This window comes from Thermobia domestica, chromosome 10 (genome assembly GCF_964235325.1).
Source record: "Thermobia domestica chromosome 10, izTheDome1.hap1.1, whole genome shotgun sequence".
NCBI classification, from domain to species: Eukaryota; Metazoa; Arthropoda; class Insecta; order Zygentoma; family Lepismatidae; genus Thermobia; species Thermobia domestica.
Window position 1 is genome coordinate 239,512,853 of NC_137463.1, and position 22,791 is coordinate 239,535,643.

General features: G+C 35.7%; 1 protein-coding gene across 1 annotated transcript in view; it reads right to left on the reverse strand.

Annotated features, from left to right (window-relative positions):
• The window catches only part of LOC145663121 (tudor and KH domain-containing protein homolog), a 43,317-nt gene extending 23,574 nt beyond the window's left edge, over positions 1-19,743 (reverse strand). Inside the window, exons 1-4 of the mRNA XM_081729406.1 lie at positions 19,615-19,743; positions 14,888-15,033; positions 8,177-8,330; positions 3,169-3,299 (exon numbers count right to left, since the gene is read on the reverse strand). Of these exons, the coding sequence (XP_081585532.1) occupies positions 3,169-3,299; positions 8,177-8,330; positions 14,888-14,983 (381 nt within the window). The 5' untranslated portion in view covers positions 14,984-15,033; positions 19,615-19,743. The remainder of the gene's footprint in view (positions 1-3,168; positions 3,300-8,176; positions 8,331-14,887; positions 15,034-19,614) is intronic.
• Between the last annotated feature and the right edge of the window lie 3,048 nt (positions 19,744-22,791).

Sequence of the window (22,791 nt, forward strand, 5' to 3'; positions counted from 1 at the left end):
TTGACTGGCACTTTGACACCATGAAATTCATGAGCTAACAACTGAGCACACTCTTTCCACGAATTTGTTTTTACGTAACTTTCCACAAGGAACACCCTCTACTGCACTGTGAGTACCATCTTCACCTGTACACTGCTCAACTCACACTGACACTACGCCTACACTAAGCCTGCACTAAGATCTGAACCGGTGGTGTGTGTACACGTGGTGTGGTTCCTTGCGTACCTTCACGTCCAATCGTATCCACTCGTACGGGTCACTTTTATTTGCCCCACCCTGTATAAACGAATTTCTACTTACAATATATCTTTTGTTTTAATTAGGCTTTAAATTGTGGGAGGTCGTATTGGGTCACCCTGTACAAGGCACTATCAAACACATAAGAAAAAAAAACTTTAACTACAATAAAAAAGTATGCTACCATATGGCTTTGCACTGATAGATGTGTGGCTGTGTAAATTAATCATTTGTGATTTTCTTGTTCTTTTCAGTTCCAAAGATGAATAGAACTGAATAAGTTCTATGGCCTTCCGAATAACTGATTGGAGCTTTACCGACTCTCTTCATCACCAAGGCTATATGAGACGACGCCTACTGTTTAGATCTTTCAACCTTTCTCACTAACGTACCACCATATTTGTGAGAGGTGATCGCAAAGTAAGGTTACAAAGCCTACAGTGAAACGTGCATATATTATTTCATACAACCAATACAGCAAACAGATAGTACTGCTACATACATAAGGTTATTTTTCGATATAATCTCCATACCGACTGAGGCAGCTATCGCATCGTGGGATGAGTTTGAAGAGTCCCTCCTGGTAAAAATCCTGTCTTTGCGTGTTCAGCCACGGTGTCATGAAGTGTTTCATCTCCTCCTATGAAGCGAAGCGACGGCCTCCTAGGTGCTCCTTTAAGTGTGGGAAAGGTGAAAGTCGCTTGGAGCGAGGTCTGTGCTGTAGGGAGGGTAGTCGATGATGTCCCAGTGAAACTGCTTCAACAGTGTGGTGGTCTTCTGGGTTGTATGCGGGAGTGCGTTGTTGTAAAGGAAGATGACGGCTTCGGTGAGAAGTCCTGATCGTTTTCTTTATCAGATGCCGGTGAATTTCAGCCGCGGTTACATGTTTCGTCCACAGAAATCGAATAGCTGAGCAGACTTCTTCGCGAGACCAGTTTTCCAAACGAGTCGCCATTTGTGTTTTTCTACAAGTAAGCAACAGGATTCTAAGAAATATTACAAGGGAATTAGAAATTAGAATCTGAGCTTTTGGCATATGTGACCATGTTAGCTTGTCACGTATTACGGATGTTGTCCCTCGGCAATCATATTATCCAGGAAAAGGGACGGAAGGAAGCGGTCTGGGACCTGCGCCTTTAGGTATCACCTGATGTGAGTGAGGAAAACCCAGGAAAACCTCATTCAGGATGGCTGGCCTGAAAAAGCTCTTACCCTTTCCGACCGAGTGTCAGTACAGGGAATCGAACCGGGGACGGCTCGTACCAAAGACAAGAGCGTTAGCGACCACGCAACAAGAAACATTACAGACCACAGAGCACTTTACCCTTATCATCTATAGAAGGATAATATTTTCGCACAACTTTACAGAAATCATGAATACCACCTAGCACCGGCTCGCATACCATGGGTTAAGATACCGTGATTTAGTGAGATCCAAACCTGTAAAGCATCCAAGCGAAATATCTTCCCGAGGATTGAAGTCGGAATCACGTGCACAGTAAAAATGCGTTTGTCATTTGGCTATGAAAGGACATATAGAGCAAAAGGGACGCATTAAATAAAAGTTAATCCATCGCCGACAGAAACAACTTCAACGTTATAACTAAAAAAAGGTAGTAATGAATCATTTAAGATTGATTAACTTTCTACATGCATCCGCACTACACGCAAGGATATGCAGTAACAAACATTTTAAAACTAGAATTTAGTAGTGTGCATTCTTATTCACTACAACTCAATCCTGTCAAACTCATTTTCTCGTCCCTCAGGAATGAGAAGTACAAAAGTACTTTATATTTATTTATTTCTAAATAGCGTTCCAACAAAGGTTAGGGAAGCTGACAGATGTTGAGCACTGAAATTCTAGTTTCTTTTCAGAAGAACACAATGGAACACTAGCAATTTATGTACGTTAGTTTATTCAAACCAATTAATATTAAGGATATGTCTTAACAGCACTGTTACAGGGATAAAGGTACAGCTTCAATATTACAATATCCAGTGCCATAAAGCCATATGTACTTTACCAATCTAGTATTGGCAATCTTAACCTTTTCATAGAAATGAATCGCTTGACAAAGAAGTATATTTTATACTGAGTTTAATAGTCTTTCATTAAACATTTGGGAAGTGTAGTGTGGTTAATGTTGTGCAGTGAATTTGTGTATGAATGTAACATATTTCTCTCTCACTAATCTGATGTTGATGTAAATGACCCCCCCTCTGTGAACCTGCAAACGGTTCTTCTTGTAGATTGATGAATGAGACTTGATACGAAGTCCATTGGATTTACTACTTATCCAGTGCAACGGAGAATTAGGACAGTTGGTAATTGAGAGTGTTAATTCTCATACGGTAGCCTGAGTTCAGTGTTAGCGTTGCGGACTCGGTTGTTTATCTCTGAAAGGTTAAGGTGTTGGTCTGCTAGTTGGTGTACCAGAGCTCGAATTCAATGAATCTACGAAGTCCTCAGTTTATATGTATCCCGGAAGAGATAGTACTGAAACGTGAAAAAATACTATCTGTGGTGTCTCAAATTCAAAATCTCGACGTGTACAGAAAAATATAAGTTTGAGAGAGACATGTTCATCAGTGTAAGTAACCAGGAAGTTTATACAGTTCGTTACAATTTGTTGCATGCACAGTTTTACATGACACGGAAGTTATACAAAGGAGACAAATAACATAATTCACATGGGTAGATGTAACGTTATTCTTTTCCGGCTTGAATGTAATAAGCGGATAGAAAAAACAAAAACAAAAAATCCACGTACATAAAATAAACATAAAAATTTCGATAAAATTAAAATATTGATTTCCATCTTTGACTAAGTCCACAATACGTTAAAAGAATGAAATCTTGGTTTCATTTCGTAAGGCTACAATGGAACACTAATAACTTAGAACATTTAACAAATAAAGAATGCTTACCTGAGGAACCCACATTTCGTATGTTTCAATAACCGGCTGTTTGTCGATAAATTCTTGAATCAGTCGTTGAGCAGTATGAGTAGCCTCTACTGGTCCACGGATTACGCATATTCGATACTCTTCGTCTTCTCCTGTGAATAGAAACTAAAATTACTCAAACAGAACAATAGACGCACAAATGAATTCTAATCAAAGACTTAGCTTGAAAGCGTCAATATTTTTTCAAGAAACTTCCAATGCACTTCTATAAAGAATTAACAATATAATTTGTCTAAGAACATTATTATTTTTAAATAATTAGTACTGGTGTCCATTACAGCTTATACCAATTACAATTATGGAAAAAAGAGATTCATCACATTATCGTTCCTTTTGTAGGAAGGGAACTGTTGAAAAAGATGGAAGTTATCCGTTGAAACACGAGGCTAATTTGAGGAAAGACGCTTTGCAAGGTTAAGTTTTTGATTAGAAGTTAAAACTACTGATTAGACAATATAAAGAAATCTTAGAACGAACTATATCAATATACTACACACTGATTTTAGGGACGGCTACAAAAATGCTATAAAAGTGAAACTAAAACTAAGAAAGTAGTTAAAATTACGTAGTCGCATGAGAGAATGATTCAAATTAACAAAAAAATTGTTTACTTACCAATATATTCTCCCGTAGGAAAACTAAATATTCTCCAGACGTATTAAAACTAGGTTGTTCCGATACGTCTAAGTCTGCAGCAGAAAACCTGCAACATGCGCATGTAAGTTTATTGTGAAACGACGAAGTCTTTTGCTCCAAAATAAGTGTGCAGAGGAAGACGCCGAGGTTTCTCCTAGCGTGATTCGTGCCACTTAGACGTTATGTTGATTCCCTGTGCTGTTAGGCGTAGTTTCACAATAAACTTACATGCTCATGTTGCAGGTTTTTTGCTGCGGACTGTACGTAAGCAATTTTTTGTTAATGAGAAAACAGTTATTTCAAGGGGAGAAAACTTTTAAAGAAATTAAAGGACACACTTCTGTTGACAATTTTCTTTCTTTCTTGTTTCTCACCCATTTACTCCCACACTCTCATTTCACAAACTCTTACTTGCGTCTAGCATCCATCTCCTTTAGTTTATAGAACATCACTATGAGATACGAACTGAAAATGGCTACCATTAAGCCATCGTCTTCTCACTGCTCAGTTAGATGTCATCACCATGAAACCAAATGAAACAGATAATTTCATATTTTGCCCAGTCGAGAAATATGAATGCAGCTTTAATCGATCAAACATAACACTAACATCATGTAATCTAACTCATACAACGGAATACCATATTTACATTCTCATTTATTCAGCTCTCTGTAGATACTTTTTTAAGTCGGCTGAAGTTTTCAATATGCTTGGCTGTTTCCGAGAGTGGGCTATGAAGATGGGGAGAAAGTTTTCTCTCAGAAAGAAACGCTCACTCCTCACGTTCACAATTAACTGATGAAAATACACAAGCGACTGAAAACCTCTGCTGACTTGCCAGTTGTAGAGATGTAAATAACCAAAAAGGATCGGAACTGTTCGCTTTGATTTTGCATTATATATATATATATATATATATATATTAATGGGGATTAATTTTATATTAAAATTCCACAATTTTGGAATGTACGGCACAAATTAAAATTCATGAAAGTGATTCCTTAAATTTCACAACACAACCTCTAGATATTTTTTGAATGAAGGTTACAAAGATAAGTGTTTTCTAACTTTATATCAATAGATGGGTTCAAAACAAAACCAACTACAATTTAGTAAAAATATTTATAATTTTGACTAATAAATATTTTTTAACTGAAAAATGTGTATATTACTGGAGTCTATTAGCAAAATTGTCTATAATCTTTTCCCAAGATCTGTTTAGAATATCTTTGTGCTTATTTATTATTATTATTATTATTATTATTTTGTGTCTGTGGGTGTGATATGATTAATTAAGAATCCTTGATGTTTATGATTCTGAATTACGCAGAAATTTGGACATCTGGAATTGTAAATTATTTTTTATACAAATATAAAAAGTGTCAAATGTAAAAGTAGGAGGGGAGAAAATAGAACAAGTGAATAGTTTTCGATATGGGTAGTATTCTTAGTAATGACATGAAGTGCGAAGGTGAAATAAAAGCAAGGATAGGAATGGCGAAAGAAGCCTTTAGGAGGAAGAAAAGTCTGTTTTGTGGGACCTTGAATAAAGAGTTGAGAAAAAGACTCATAAAATGCTTCGTGTGGAGTGTTGTACTGTATGGGGCGGAAACGTGGACATTACGTAAAGGTGTCGAAAATCGAATGGAAGCCTTCGAAATGTGGGTGTGGAGAAGAATGGATAGAATTAGTTGGGTCGAGCGGAAAACGAATGAGAGAGTGTTAGAAATGGTGGGTGAGAAAAGAACACTTCTAGATATTATTAGGAAGAGGAAGAGAAACTGGTTGGGACATTGCCTAAGAAGAGATTGTATCATGAGGGACGTCCTAGAGGGTATGGTGGCGGGAAAGAGAGGGAGGGGGCGAAGGAGACTACAATTAATGGATGATACTAAAACAGAAAGATCATATGCGAAGACGAAAAGGTTAGCGGAGGACCGTGGAGCATGGAAGCTTCTCAGCTGCGGCAAGTGACCTGCCAATAAAGGCAGAATTCCTATGATGATGATGATGATTTTATACAAATCTTTTCAAAGGCAGAATTTGAAACTTCAATATCATTGGTATCCTACGTATAATTTTTGATCTTAGTTTTTACACTATTTTCGGTCATAACAAGATAGAAGACATCATATGCAAACCCTCTTGACAAGAGCTCCAGAGAGGTATCTCTTTTGTATAGAATATACAACACAGTGAAAGCTCTGTTGGCGGACACCTCCATAATACGCACAGGTTTTCCTATTCCCGCCAAAATATATGCATTATTACGGCCATGCTTTTCGGATACGGACGCAGATAGTCTTTTCTCCCAACGTTTTATGAAACCTCCTCATAACGGATAGGTATAATTGTTAGTTCATACGTATTTGACACAGCAAATTCCTTCCCCTCAAAATATCTTTGTCATGAATGAATGAGCTGGTCACCACAATGCAATTTTTTCAAGGCTAACGAAGATGGTGATACATGAAATTGTGGAATGAAGAAAGTGGAAGGAAACGGAAGAATCCTGAGAAAAGCCATGTACACGGTGTTTATTCATCACAAAGCTCTCATCACAGAATAGTTGCAAGATGAACTTAAAATTCTTTTTTTCTCGGTTCACAACACATTGATTGCTGATGAAGTCTTACAAGTAAACCTTACGAAGTCGAAATCGACTTTGTTGACCAAACTTCGTGGCGAAGTGGGGAATATCAAGAAACGAGCGTAAGCAAAATTTAAAGTGCTTCTGTCCATAAAGACGGACGCAGTGATCAAAAACCTGATTAATCAGATACGCCAGGACGTGTTTCAAGTGTGAAAATTTCATGTATTTGTGAAACGGGTAAATGATGGAAACACACAAACAAACAAACAAACAAACAAACAAAAAAAAAACATTAATAGACACCGGGAGGAAGTAAACATCTATTAGAGGGCAGGATTATCATAGCGGCCATATAGTATCTCGCTCGATTATTTTAAATAGGAAGGGAGTCATGTACTGGTATCTGGAAGGGAGATACCATCTAATGGTATAAATTGCGCACAGATATACACAAACACACACACACACAGATGCACTTAGTTCCCCAAATCAAACAAAATATATTCATCATTATATTCGCGTGTACTCTAATACAAGTCTAACGAATGCTGCAGTTAACGTTCAGCAAAGTTGTATCAAAAATAACTGCGTTTGTTTCTCATCAAATGTTAGGCCAAAATATTTTATCAATTCACCACATTCCCATTTACAATATTTTGCACGATACAAGTTAACCGATTTCAAGCTAATTTTACCTTCATAAGTAGTTTCCCACTACGTTCTCACTAGCGTACATTAGCTTTTCCTGACTTGGATTGTTTAAAACAGATACGGCTGTTAATAAATTTCGGAAACAATGAACTCATATCAACGTGCCATTTCATTATGTCTTACAAATATAAACTTACGGCAACACAGACTTCACCATTCTATTTCTCTTAAAATTCTACCCCAATCTGATACATTACATGCTCCTCCCGTTCCTATTTAAAATAACTGAGCGAGATACAAGATGGCCGCCATGACAAGCCTACGCTCGAATAGATGTCTACTTCCTCCCGATGTCTATTAAAGTGCTTTTGTTTTCCATTCTTATTCGTTTTACAAATACACTGAAACTTTTATTCTAGAAACACACTGTTCTGGCTTATTCTTATCAATTAAGTTTTTGACCACTGCGCCCGTACTTATGGATGGAAGAACTTTAAATTTTACTTACGCTCGTTTCTTGATATTCCCACTTTGCAGTCAAGTTTGGTCAACAAAGTCGATTTCGACCTCGCAAGGTTTACTTGTTAGAAAAACCTTCAATGTGTAAAAACATATATTCCCGCCAATCCTATGTGGAATTTCTATTTACTTACAATAAATTCACCCATCTTTTCCTTCGGGGCTGCACCTTCAAAGATAAAAGAACAAAAGTCTCCTATTCTATGATGAAATTTCAATGAGGAATATTTTCCCTTTCACACTTCTCGGGGAAAAGAAGACTCCATGTTCGAAAATCCAATAGCTCCAGCACTTAGGGTTTCTATATTTACACTTATAACTAATCTGCATACATACATACATACATACATACATACAATTATCGCATAAACTCTGAATAATGTCAAGTTTGTGTAACTTCTCTGAACGGACACCTCTCATCTATAAACAAATAACCACGTCCCATCTGTCCGTTATTTAGATGTTTCACTATATTTTCTTAGAACCTTACCCCCGGGTCCTTCCTCAGACAACACAGCACTACACAAAGAAACCCAAAAATGCTCAAATATTTTAATAAACAATACGTACGTTCGTCTTTGAAGTTAATTCTGGTTTCTGATTTTTCTTGTATATCTTTGATATTACTTCCTCCCCTTCCGATAAGCATTCCAACACTTTCCTTAGGCACTTTTACTTCGACAGTCGTGTGTCGAGAAGTTTTAATGTCTTCCAACTCATCTTCCTGTAAAAAATAATAATAATAACTTTAATCACAATAAGAATATAGCCAACTCACTCGCGCTCACTGTATCAGCTTGCTCTACTCCGTATCCCACCCAAAGTAATTTATGGATTCGTCAATACACAACCACTATTTCTTTCTTTCACTAGCTCACTGTATCTCCTCACGGAATTGGATCAATCCCCTAAAAATCTTTCGAGATTCCAATGGGAATGAAATTCGACGGTCCGCGCATAGAGGACACGCAAGCTAGTCATAGGCCAAAATACAGGACATATATAATAAGAAAAAATCCCTACATCACACGTCCAGTTTGGAGGCAAAGGGAGTTCAGTCAACTTTGTGATAGTGTGGAATGAATATTGTAGCTAATTTCGATATAAAAGCAACGTAGTAAAATTAAGCCTTACCTTGCCTGCATTTGAATACATTGGAGGTAAGCTCTGGTTACCTGCTCCTTACTTTTCCTTAGCATATGAATGCAAAGGTGGCAGTTAAAGTCACTTTTTACTCTATCGAAATTTAACCCCGAAAATTAAGTTAAATTCGAAATCTTATCTGCTTCTTATCTTATGTTATGAACTCATAATATTTGTAAGGAAAAATATACAAATAGTTGCAAGAAGTTCCGATAAACTGAGATATTCCTTTGTGTAAAACAAGAGAAGTCAAATCAAAATGTATGGTTCTCAAGTCTAAAAACATAAAAGAATAAATAGTAATATTTATTTATTTATTTGTCACCTATTACAAGAAAAGATCTGTTGAAAAATAAGAAGTAATCAATTTCTTATTTTTTTAAAAAATTTTATATTCAAATTCAACAGCCTTACACATTCTGAAAACCTTATAATACAGGTATCTCTAAAATTTATTTTGGATATGCTCAATCTTAATATAGTGTCTGTAATAAGGAGCCCAGACCAAAGAGGCATAATCAAGTTTACTTCTGACAAGGGTGTTAAATACACTTATTAAAAGCTGAAAATTGTGTAAATCTCTAGTGTTCCTTATTACGAATCCTAAAAACTTCATTACACACTTTTCTACACGTACATTAAAAGATAACTTGTTATTGATGAGAATTTCCAAATCATTTACCTCTTGGCATCTTCTGATACTCAAGTTATTAATCTTATAATTAAAATAAGTGGGATTATTTTTTTCTTGAAAATGTGATGGCGACACATTTATTGACAAGGAAATTTACTTTATTTTGAAGTCTCCAATGGTAATAAATATTTAAATAATCTTTAGCTTTCAAACATTAGCCTCTCTTAACATCTATAGAGTTTTATATCGTCTATATACAATAGAGTTTGAATATATGAGAATAGACGGCAAATAATTGATAATACAAATAAATAAATAAAAATAAAGGTCCTAGGTTAGATCCTTGCGGCACCCCTGAGTAAACATCAAATAAAGCAAATCTTTCATTATTGACCATTACATATTATTTTATGTCTTTTAGGTGAGATGGAATCAATAGAAGTAGTTGTTCTGAAAACCCGAAACTAGATAATTACATAACTAATGTATCATGGTCCAATCTGTCGAAAGCTTTTGAAAAATCTGTATATATTGTATGAACTGACTGATTGTTATTGGGGAAATCGAACAAAATTAACAAAATTAGTAATAACTGTTGATCTCCTGGGATAGAAACATGTTGATATATTGATATATAAGATTTAACTTGACTGAAAATTTTACTATAAAGGATATGTTCAAAAACTTTAGCTATTTTAGAATTTAATAAGATTGGTCTATAATTTTCGATTGCTGTACGATTTTCCGTCTTAAATATAGGATGAACCTTGCTAATTTTCCACATACCTGGAAAGAAGTTTTTAATATGAGATTGTACACACGACATAGAGGTATATTCAAAACCTCTCCACATCTCTTAACAATGTACGTAGAAATTAAATCAGGGCTAGGGAATTTAGATTATTTCACAGGCATTTATATAATCTTGTTCAGAAATGGAATTGGCAGCTAGAGAGTTTGCCACATTTAAGATGGGGGAATAATATCCATTATAACTTGGACGACATAAAGGTAGACACTTAAAATATTCAGCAAAATTATTGACAATAGCAGAATCAGAAGTAAGTATTTGATTGTTATATATCATATGATTAACTTCTAAATTATTATTTTTTTTATTCTTAAACAGGGTGTCTACTAAAATTCCAAAATGAAATTTCGTGACCTTTTCTTTACCAAATCATAAGATTTCCTAACATTTTCAAGAGCGAATTTGGGTGTGAATTAGGTCGAATTTTCATCCATGTTATAGAAACGTACTTTGCTTAAGATTTGGTAATGTCTAAAGCCGGCCATAGACATTTTTGAAGGTGAATTTTGACGTTTTATAGAACAAAATTTTCCAATCTGTACTTACATTTGCACAGTTAAAAAAATCGTGATCCAAAAGCTAAATTTCGTGACTTTTTCGTGATTTTCATGATCGTTTTCTGATTTCGTGACATTCGTGACCGATAGACACCCCGTTAAAATAATTCTAAAAGTATTTAGGATCATTTACTGATTTCCTTATATATAGTTTGTAAGACCTATCTTAAGAGTTTTAGCTCGTTTTCGTAACTTTTTAAAATTTATTCATATAATAAACTGAAAGATGCAAATGTTTTCTATAGAAATCTTTTCCTTTTAGTATACTAACAATTTCCGACGTAAACCAGCAGGGGTGACGACGCTTTTTGAATATTTTCCTGTTAGGCACATTGCTATCGATAATGACATTTAAAATATTATAAGAGTAATTCACTGCTAGATTAACGTTTTTTATTGCAGGTAACTATCAAATTCTGTAGCCTGAAGAACTTTAGGAAATTAGCTTTACCAAAATTATATACAATACCAGTAGTATGCTTAATACAAGAAATACTGTTATTACGATTAACTGATAATTTAATGACGAATGATGTTTATCTTTTATTAAAGGACACATATTCCTAGATAACGCTAACTTCCAACTTCACACTAGAGAGAACTAAGTCATACGCATTTTTTTTTTTTATTATTATTATTAAATTCGGAGATCTTAAATTATGAAATTAAGTAAGTCTGCAAAGGACTTACAGATAACGTCACCAAATAACAAATCAAACAAGAACTCTAAAATAGAAGGAATACTAAAATCACCAACCATAATGATATAAAGAAATTGTATATCGCCTATTTCTTCAATTTTTTAAAAAAAGAATTCAAGATATTTTTCCACTTTGGTATTCCGCGGAAAGTACATAACGATGACATAAAGATATTTAGTTGCTATTTTAAGTTTTATACTTAATGCTTCAATACAATTTATGGTTAATGGGATTTCAGTTACAATATAGTCCTTTAAAATCGATTTAAGTGCACCTCCTCCATCCTCATGAATTCTACCTTGTTTAAATACGTTATTCCTTTCATCATCAATAAATTACAGTTTCTGTAATTTAGTTCGAATACCTCTGACATTTTGATAGTTTTAAAATAACGACTGATCATTTCTATTAATCTTACGTTAAACTTCTGACCTAATCAACAGAGTGAGAGTACAGTGAAACCTCCCTTAACGGACATCTCTATAATACGGACATATTTTTTTGTCCCGGCAAAAATATATGTTCCCATATGGAACAAAACTCTCCCTTTTACGGACACTCAAATACGAACGCGGACAGTCCTCCCCCCCCGGACATTTAAATAATCTCTTCATAACGGACAGGAATTATTCTCGGTTCTGCAATATATTATTCCTCACAAGCGTATGTCATGAGTCTAGACCTGGTGAACCATCAAACAGAACAGCTTCAAGCTGAACTTGAAATTTATTTTTTTATTTCATGGCCAAGAATTCTATGCGAACTATCTTCCCTTCCCTAACAAATTTAGTCCTTTTGCCTTGCATCTTTTCCGACAATTTCAAAGATAACAAAACAAACATTGTTTGTTTTGCAATCATATTTTCAACGGGCAATGTTTCCTCTCTTATTTTATTTAATTTTTTTTTTTTTTTTTTTTGCGGGGGGGAAGGAAACATTTTTCTTTTATTTATGATACCGGAACAAATCTAGGTTGGAGTTTTCCCGGCTTGCTTTTTCATTTTCTCAAAGAAGATATTCTTTGTGATTGGGGCTCGGCCAGTAAACATATGCACTCCCATATGCCTTTTCATTCATTCCGCCAACGAAGATACCGCGCCACAACACAAACGCACACACACACACACGTGTTTCTTTCTCAACTGTACTGAGGATTCTCAGAGGACACTTGTTAATGAGTTTTATAAACCTTGTAGAGGAAAAAGTATGCCTTTTTCGCTAAACAAAAAAGTCTAACCGATTAATTGGTTTCTAACGCATCTTTTGAGAATTTGAAATAAATGAAAAACGCTTACATGGTGATGATATGTACTTCCCCAGCAATAATATTATTTAACAGAAATGAGTTTCTCCTTCATCCTTCCCAATGTACTAAGTAGAGTATTTTCATATTGAAATTTACGTACATACATTCACACACAGAATACATTTACTGTATATTACAGCATATAATTACCGTTGTGAGAAATTAAATTTCTGTAACCTCTCTGTAACGGACACCTCTCAATAACGGACAAAAAATTCATGTCCCATTGGTGTCCGTTATTCAGAGGTTTCACTGTATATATATTCTACAAAAGAATCATTAGCCTTTTTTCTCAGTTTGTTATTGCTTGCACAGTCAATTCAGAAGAAAGCAATTTTTTTCTCTCTTAATTTCCCTGGCCTCACTAAAGACTATTCTAGGTATAATGTTAAACTCTGATTAACATGAATAGTTCCACCCACTCACAAGACCCAGATCAACACATTTTATTTTTGTAACAACTTTATCTTTTGATCCTCTAACAAATTTAAACTGCGGGGGGGGGGGGGGGAGCTCATGAGGTTCGGATTCCACGTTGATCAGTAGGTCCCGCCTCGTATAGCCTCGCTGCTGAACAGACCGTTAAACACAAAATCAACCCAACTCAAATTTAACCTTGTTGTGGTTGACTGGGAGATTTTTCATCCTGTCTGTCATATTATTAGTAACACTTATGTCCAATGCTCTGCCTACCCCCTAATTACATTACTAACATCTTTACCTTATAAAACAGGAATATTTTGTATTTCAACTGTATTCCGCCTACTATAGTGGTTCAAATCATCTACTTGAACTTTTAACTTATCATTTTTAACGAGAAATTTTTATTCTGTAATTCCTCAATAGTATTCATGCATTTGTTTAATTCCTTCGTTTGATGAGGTTATAATTCTCATCAAGTTTTTCACGAATGGTGTTTAAGGAAGTGTGAACTCATTCTCCAATCTTTTATTCGAGGTCTTAATTTCGTCGACTTCCTTTTTAATTAATAGTAACAACATCAGTCATAAAATATTTGCAGGCGAAAACATTAAAACCTAAAATATAATAGTATATTAATTAATATTCACAACTCTGTTATACACTGGTGTGCAAAACTTACGGACGGAAGTAAGTTTCGTATCCTGTGTTACTCCTACGTGGTATACATCGGTGAAACTTGATACAGTATGACAGTATGATATAGAAAACAACAGAAAGAAAAAACGTGATTACAACAAAAATGGCACTTTTATACAGAAACAATAACTTAAACTGAAACCACTATGACTCACGATCGCTCCCTTGACAATTACACGAGTGCAATGCTTCTTAAAAGGGTATGTGATCACGGATAGAGCTGCATGTTCTGTAAAATGCCCCATGCTGCTCACAAGGTTGGTAATGAGTCTTTTCATCACCAGCGCTGTGGATAACTGCTGAATAGTCATCGGTGCATCTGGTCGTGCTGCAAAATGCCTTCCCACACCATTCCGCTCGTCTTTCAAAAGGGATTTAAGTCGGGGGAATGTACAGCACAGTTCGAGGAACTTCAAATTGTACTATACGTTGTTGTTCAACGTACAGTAGTTTTACTAATAAGGTCAGTTCTAGAAATGTCAGTGCCATGATTTGCTGCACAACTGATACGTCATCAGCAAACATTAAAGTTGGACAATGAGTCAGGTGCTTACGCGTCTACCATTTTTGCATGATCTCAAATATATTCCTACTAAGCTTGGTTCCATTTCGTTAGTGGCTACCTTTTCATATTCCTGTCGCACTTAAGGTAAAGATTTAAAAAAAACTATGAATTTTGTAGATTCAGTTCTCAATTAGCTTCCGAGTTTTAAAGTTTGAGCACATTTGACAGACATATCGTCTAACAAATCTTAAGCAAAAAATATGTAAGAAATAGAAACATGTATTAAAAAAAAAAAAAAAAAAAAAAAGCAACTTTATTAACAGAAGAAGAAAAATGAAGTAGTTTCTGAAATATTGCACAGCTTTACCTGTTATATTTGTCTTTGAGGAGAATAAAAGTGAGCATGAAACACTGAAATAACTATTCCATACATTTTTCAAATAACTAAAAACTTTTAACTTTAACTATGGATAATATTTAGGTCTATATATCCTGAATGGCTTACCTTTCGCAACAAAAGATACAATAAAGCCGCACTGACTCCTGACAGCGATACTCCAATTAAAATTGGAATAGTAATAGTCTTTATACTCCAAGCCATATTTCATTCCTGGAAATCATTGGCTTGGCCAATGTTGGTCTTCTTTTGACCTAAAATGATTGAGAAAAAGAAATTAGACAGTCATATCTGTGAGAAATTTTAAACAGTTCCCTGAGGCAAAATTTTCTGATGTATGTATTAAAAAACAAATCTTTTTTTACTGTTCAGCGTGATCCAAAAGTTGCGTTACACCCATGTAGAGGACGAGACACCCTGAACTACAACAGTAAAACGTACTGCAGCATGTTGCGGAACTGGTATATAAAATAACACTCAAATGCACACTGTGCTGCCAGATAAGAAGCTATTATAGCGAATGTTACACACACACCATTCCACGTTTCATCAAAACTGACTCGTAAGTGTCTGTCAGAAGGATAGTAGCATTCTGATCATGCTTAATATTCAAGAACTGAAGATATTCAGCGTGACGAAATGACTCGATTCCCTGCCGAACCCTTTATGAGTTTTCAACTGTGGTTTCGTAAACAGTATAAGGTACATAACAAGAGAAGTTGAGTTGAGTTGATTTTGAGTTTAACGTCCCTTTTAACAGCGAGGTTATATGACAGGACCTACTGATTAACGTGGAATCCGAAATACATGAGCTCCCACCAGTCTCAGGGAAAGTTAACTATTTCAGTCGTCAGAACGAAAGCATACCTACTGTCACTGGAAACAGAGTATTCCCTAAAATCCAACTAATACAAGTCAGTCTAAACATTCTCTCAAATGTCAGTATTCCGAGTTTTGTACAAGGAGGAATATTCATGGCGCGATAGTCTTCATAATACGGAATGTTGACGTCACACACTAAAAAGGAATGCTTGAGATGAAAGTGACCAATACGAAAACGCACCACAATCCATCTCGGAGTTCAGTGCGTGACGACGTTTGCTAATTACAAAAAACAGATATTACTGAGCGAATTTATCTTCGTTGAGCTACTTCCAATCCTCTTGTCAATCAGATTTAGCTATTCATTGGAGGATGTAGCTACTGAGATCGGAGCACGGGATAATGTGCTCTAATGCAGTGTTCTTGGCTTCTGTGTCAGCATACTCGTTATCCTGCATCCCGACAAGTACCGGCACCTAACACAAAACTACGACACAGTCCTGTTGGTCCAGCTGATGACATCTCACAATGCTGAACAGACGCAACGCAGACTAGATTCTGATCTGTTCTCGACCGTAACAAAGATACAACCAACAAACTTCTTATGTGTGTGTGTGTGTGTGTGTGTGCAAAACATTGAAATCAGAGTACTATTCTAACAACGCTTCAAATTTTTGTCGGTGTCCTGGGCACTTGTGTGTGCTATTTAGTGTATGATGACAAAGATGAAGCCTAAGTGAGGAAAAAAAAAAAAAAAAAAAAACTTTAAATTCGGTTACGACGAGGCTACAAGCGTGTAGCTCGAGGACATGAATATTAATTTTGACTTGAGTATTGGAGAGCGGAAATTTTAATCCTGTTCGATATATTTAATTATTGGCTATTGTTATGATCTTTTTCTGTACTATAATACAAATTGCAAATAGGAAGGCAGGACAGAACCCTTATCTATTATCTATTTCCGGGTTAACTGCCGCAGATGCCAGTCCTAAAGTACAAAATTTACGGAAGAATAACACAATCAGACGAAATGTCAGCATGAGAGTAAGAAAAGAGTGAATTATCACCAGTGGAGGTTGATTAATAAGCGAGAAAACCGAAGTTAAAATCTGGAAGGAAGTGCTATGTCAAAGCAGTGTGCAAACTGATAATGAAAGTATCGCAAAGCTTTCTATTTCTTTTATGTCATACCAAGTGTTTTTCAAAATGGTCATTTATGAGTTTACTCACCGTCGATGACGCGCCTGTTTCCTACGGACGCACTCCCTCGCTACTACTCGGGCTCCCCTGATGCGCTCCTGCCTTGACTCGATTAGACAGCGGGGCCGCGGTGGCTCAGTGGTAGAGCTGGTGCTTGGGGTCCCGGGTTCGATCCCAGCCTTCGCCAAGTGAACTTTGTGGTGGACAAACACCGTTTGCGTGGTTTTTCTCGGGGTTCTCCCGTTTCCTCCCACCTCCTTCATTCCATTTCATTCATTACTCATCATCACCGTCCCCTTTAGCCTAACGGCATAACCGCGGGACGTAAAACTCAAAGATTTCATTTCATTTTTTTCGATTATATAGCACTCGTGCTTTTAAGTGGTACTTAACACACGTTGGTTTGTGCTTAATGTACTGTAGTTCTTATGCCATACATCTACACACTCAACCCTTGTGAAGTCAATCTGCACCTATTAAAAAAAGGTCTTTCTAAGAAACACTTTTCAAGGCAGTAAGAGTACATATAATGATGAAAAATTTCATTTTTCACGAATGTAAGTATTCTCCCATTAGCACGCACGAAATAAATATTTTCTTATGCGTTTTGTAACTTTTAATATTCTAGCAACATGTCTTCGATAGGGGACTGCAAACCCAAACGCACCTGAAAAAGTACATGCCCAGTCGATTCAGTCAATGTGGAGAACATTTCGAAATTATAACCCCACACAGGGCAAGAAGATGGAACACTTCAATGGATATTTGGCAGGAATATTTATTCAAACACGCAATAAGGATGATATTATTCACGAATTTTTTAGTAGCAGTTTCGACATTATATTCTCTATCGCAGTGAGAAGGTAAGGATGTAGTAATCTTTGAGTAGTGTGTATTTTGCAATACTTCATATTTCGAAGGCACTAATTTTGCGCAGTAATACGGTACTATATAGATGCATACGGATGTAGGAAAGAGCAAAATAAGCATAAAAATAAGAAATATTATTTGTGATTTACAGTGACTACGGAAGGTCTAAAATGAAACAGGTGTGTATGTGAGGTATAATACAGTAAGAACAGAGAAGTAGTAATACAACGTTCAAAACAGGTTCATATGGTTCTTATCCGGGGCCGCCAACTACGGCATTTTAGCCCCTACTACACATTCTTTTATAACTTTACATTGTACACTCTCAATTGTAGCTTTACGCAGATACGGAAAGAAGAACTGATGTAGAAATGTATTACGAAAGCTGGCGTTGTGATATCTTTACAGGTAAGGTATGCACGATGCAGCTGTATCCACTAACTTGTGTTAGGTGTCATTACAGGCTAGTATTCGATCTATTCTACGTCTGAGCAGAGCTAAATATGGACATAGAGATTTCTTCATTTTAACACTTCCTAACACTAAAACTGTTTTTTTTCCCTCTCACAGCTAAAAATAGTTCTATTATTCATCTTTGCGTCAAGATTCCAAGTGAAGCTGGTTTCGTAAAATTACCTCACGATCAATTATATATATATATATATATATATATATATATATATATATATATATATATATATATATATAAGCATTACTTAAGCAGACGGCTCTACCAAACTCTTGATACATTTCTTACGTTTTCAGGTTAGCTTAAAGCTTCGTATTTCTTTTAGCAGAGCATGCACTAAATGAGGAGCTGCACTACTACTTGAAGACTGACTTCAGGATGGTTTAGTATATATACAGTGTGGACGCACAGTATGGCATAAAACTACAGCTTATAAAACACGAACCAACTTGTGCTAGGTGCCCACTAAAAAGCACGAATGCTATCTAACCGAGCCAGGGCAGGAGACCTGAGAGGTAGAGAAGTGCGTCCGTAGGTAGCAAGCGCGTCAGCGACGGGAAGGGGGGGAGGAGTATAAACATACACGTGGATAGTGGAAGGCCATACTTACACATGTACACTACTTTCACTATCTCTCAAAATTTATTTCAATATGCTGTGTACTGACAGTAATTACTGATATTCAATATCTCATTCCTTCACGAACAATGTTTCACATCGTATTTTATCCACAAGTTTTCTATTTGATAGAACCGTCTGCCTGAGTGAAACCAAAAAACGATGAATACAAGAACCAAACTTCTGCCGGGTCTTCCTCGCACTCCTATTAACGGGATTTCTGATTGTTACAAGTTGATTTGATTTTGAGTTCAGCGTCCCTTTCAGCAGCGAGGCTATATGAGACGTGGACTTACAGCTTAACGTGGGATCCGAACTACATGAGCTCCAGCCGGGAATCAAAACCGAACCTTCCACGCCAAAGGCGCGTATACTAACCACTGAGCCACGAGGGAGTCCTGTTTTTATTTAGTTCTAAGATAGAGAGGAACACGAAACTAGCTCATCGCCAGGTTAACAGTTTAAAATAAAGATACAAAATTAATTCTCAAACTTAATAGATTCCAATTTTCCCGTTATTAGAACTGCATTGACATTTCTAATTTGATTTTTTATCGTTTATACACATACTCTATTCGTCTCATTTTTAAATAAGATTACTACCGGTATGTGCATATCTGTCACCCGAAGAGTAAATAATTAAGAAGAAATTAACCTATTTTCAAAAAAACACGGCTTTCATGTTAATAAACAAACAATTTGAAGGCCATGTATTTCAATACATGAGGTCCATTATATTCTACATTCCGTAGTGACTAAATATGAATATTTACTATCAATAGAGTATTTACTTATAGAAATATACCCTAACAGGAACAAAGTATAATAATATACTGCGAAAACACAAGCAACTTACACTATTTGTTTGCAAATATACCTCTCTCCTCCCTATAAGGACAAAAGCGGATTTCACATTTCAGTTGTTAGTTGACTATCATCATGCGAAACTAGAGTTCTTATGGAGAATAAGTGATAAGTAAAAGCGTCAATAAAATGAATTTCCATAAATGTTTATTTATTTTTCTGTATTGTACTATATATTATATGTATAAAGAGGACTAGGCCAATTTCACTAAAAATAATTGCAACACGGACAAAAAGTGTGCAAAGTAAGAATAGTTCGTCAAATAATAATAATAATAATAATAATAATAATAATATAAAGCGATTTTCTTTCACTTTTCTTGCTTTAGATATTCTGTAAGATGTTATGGACTGTCATTAACCTGGCTCATGTTTAAATAATTATTTGCGTGCAAATTGATAATATGCATGCAAAACTGATCTACTCTGGAAATGATTAGGTGCTATTCTCATGGGCTCCCGAAGAAAATTTTCCAGGGGGACGATCTCCCTGGTTGCTATATTACGTTTGGTATTTTTTTTTATTCGTATTAAGAAAATCTTAAGAAATTTAATACATTTTCGTGAGCCAGGGGGGAAGTCCCACTTTTGGATGCCCATGGCTATTCTAGTACCGGTACCTGCTATCCTATTTTGCGCAAATATTTTATCGCGAAAATCACTGGTAATGCCTAGAAATTGTTTTCTAACATTTATCACTCGTTTTAACCATAAAGTTGCTATTTTTATGACGGGCTATTTTTATTCAGTAGGCCCTACCCAGAAAAAATATTACAATTCCAAGTGCATTGTATTGTATTGTATTTATTTTCATCCTTTTTCATACAAATTGTTCACAACGTGAACGTATGAGTTGGACACGTCATAAGAACACTGAATGTGTACATATGTATAGATTTAAATCTACATGCAATATTAAAATACTGTGAATTTATGTAAAAAAAAAACGTACAATTTTTCATTATTCTAATTTACATACATCGATATAAAACAACATAACAGTTAATAAAACCTTACATTATAGATATACAAAATATATATACTTTAAACATTATTTACTACAGGTGAGATATTCTTCTACAGAATAGAAACAGTGCTCGAGTAGGTAGGACTTGACTGCTTTATTGAAACCAGATGTTTTGTTTTTCAAAGTGGAAGGAAGCTTGTTATAAATATTCACTGCCATAGGAAATGTACTATTCTTATGTACTTTTAAACGTGAGGACTCTACATGAAGGTCAGACGCTTGTCTTGTATTATGCCTATGAATATCTGAGTTCAACCGGAAGCTGCTTGTATCTATCTGTATATCTTTTCTTACAAATTTTAGAAGTTCATATATTTATAAACATGGAAGAGGTAAGATTTCAAGAAATTTAAATAGAGGTTTACAAGAAGTTCGAGGTTTACTTCCGGTCATAAACCTTAAAGCTCTCTTTTGTAAAACGAATATGGAATTTAGCAGTGCAGTAGATCCCCAGAATATAATACCATATTTCAATTTAGAATGAAAAAGTCCAAAATAAGCCGTGAGCAGAACATGTTGACTGACACTATTTCGTAAAAGCTTTAACATGTTACAGGTTTGAGCCAATTTACTAGATAATTTTTGAATGTGAATTTTCCAATCTAATGTATCTGACACCCAAAGACCAAGAAATTTGATATCCGAGACGTAATTCAACGTTTTGCCGTTAATTGTTACACAAGGGCGTTTTCTTATATCTCGTTTTTTGCTACGTGAAAGCACATGCACGAAGAGTAACTCATATTGTTCGGATCCACGATGCACTGCAGAAATTCGTCTTAGTCTCATTGTTACAAAGGACACTAAACTCAAATTGAACTAACCCAGCATATTCCACAAATTTCTGCTGCCTTTTAATGGAGCATTTTTATGTCCTTTAGTTCTATTAGTTACTAGCGATTTTGCTAAGTAACCAATGAAGTTGCGCACCACAGGTTGAGCGTAACCCCTGTGTCAGAGTAATTTGTTCATCTCAGACAGTAAAGTAGTAAAATTACATAAGGTGAAAGATGTATCCACATCTCCCACATGCATATTTTCGAAATACAATCAGCCTTAGCCAGAAAGCATTGTAAGCGGGTTACGTTTGGCAAGATCGCACAGAAACAAATGAATGCTGAATTGCATTCTAACCCGTTCCTACTACTACTATTACTACTGCTACTACTACTATTATTATTATTATTATTATTATTATTATTATTATTATTATTATTATTATTATTATTATTATGGATCTGTATACTACAAAGGCAAACTTATTTTAATGAAAATTTTAAAAAATAATCGTTGAATCACTTTTTGAATATTATCTTTAATCTTATTTTAACGAAAGAAGTGTTATAAAAATTTTTACAAGTAATAAAAAACTTTCCTTAGGCAGGGTTTGAACTAGAGACATGCACGGGCCGAATTTTTCGGCCCGAGACCAATCCAGTCCGAATGTACCTAGACCCGGCCCGGCCCGGGCCCGAAAAGTTTTGAAGATTTTCGGCCTGAGCTCGGCCCGGCCCGATACGTTTTTAAAATTCTTGGCCCAAGCCCGGCCCGGGCCCGATAAATTTTAAAAGTTTTTGGCCCGACCCCTTCCCGATATTTTTTTTTAAAAATTAGCTCCAGCCCCAATCATTCTCAAAATTTAGTATTAAACTTGACCTAATCCTCGGAAACATTTTCTAAACTCTGGTTCACAACCTGACGCTTGCCTCCTGAATGGTACCATTGCCTCCTAGAACTTTGCCTGTCATCAAGAGAACAAAAACTCCATTTCCTGTAACAAAAACTAACTTGATTGATTTTTAACATAAAGTGAAGATGGCAATATTATTTAGCGGCAGGCAAAACTTTCCCACCCCTTCTTGTCATGTTTTGGGTTCAGTGAAGGTCAACGTCAGAGCTCAATTTACCGCATAATGCCAGCAATCCTCTATAGTGAAAGTGAAGGCGCTAAGCAACACAAACTGTAAATAGTTATTGCATTCTTTGTAACATTTTTCACGGGCACACTTCTTCAGCGTTTGGCTTTATTCCAATTATCGTTTAACGAAAGTCAATAATTATTAAAGAATTGCAGTTAATCGGCCCCAGCCCGGCCCGACCTGAAGAGAAATCAGTGTCGTCCCGCCCAAGCCCGGCTGGCCC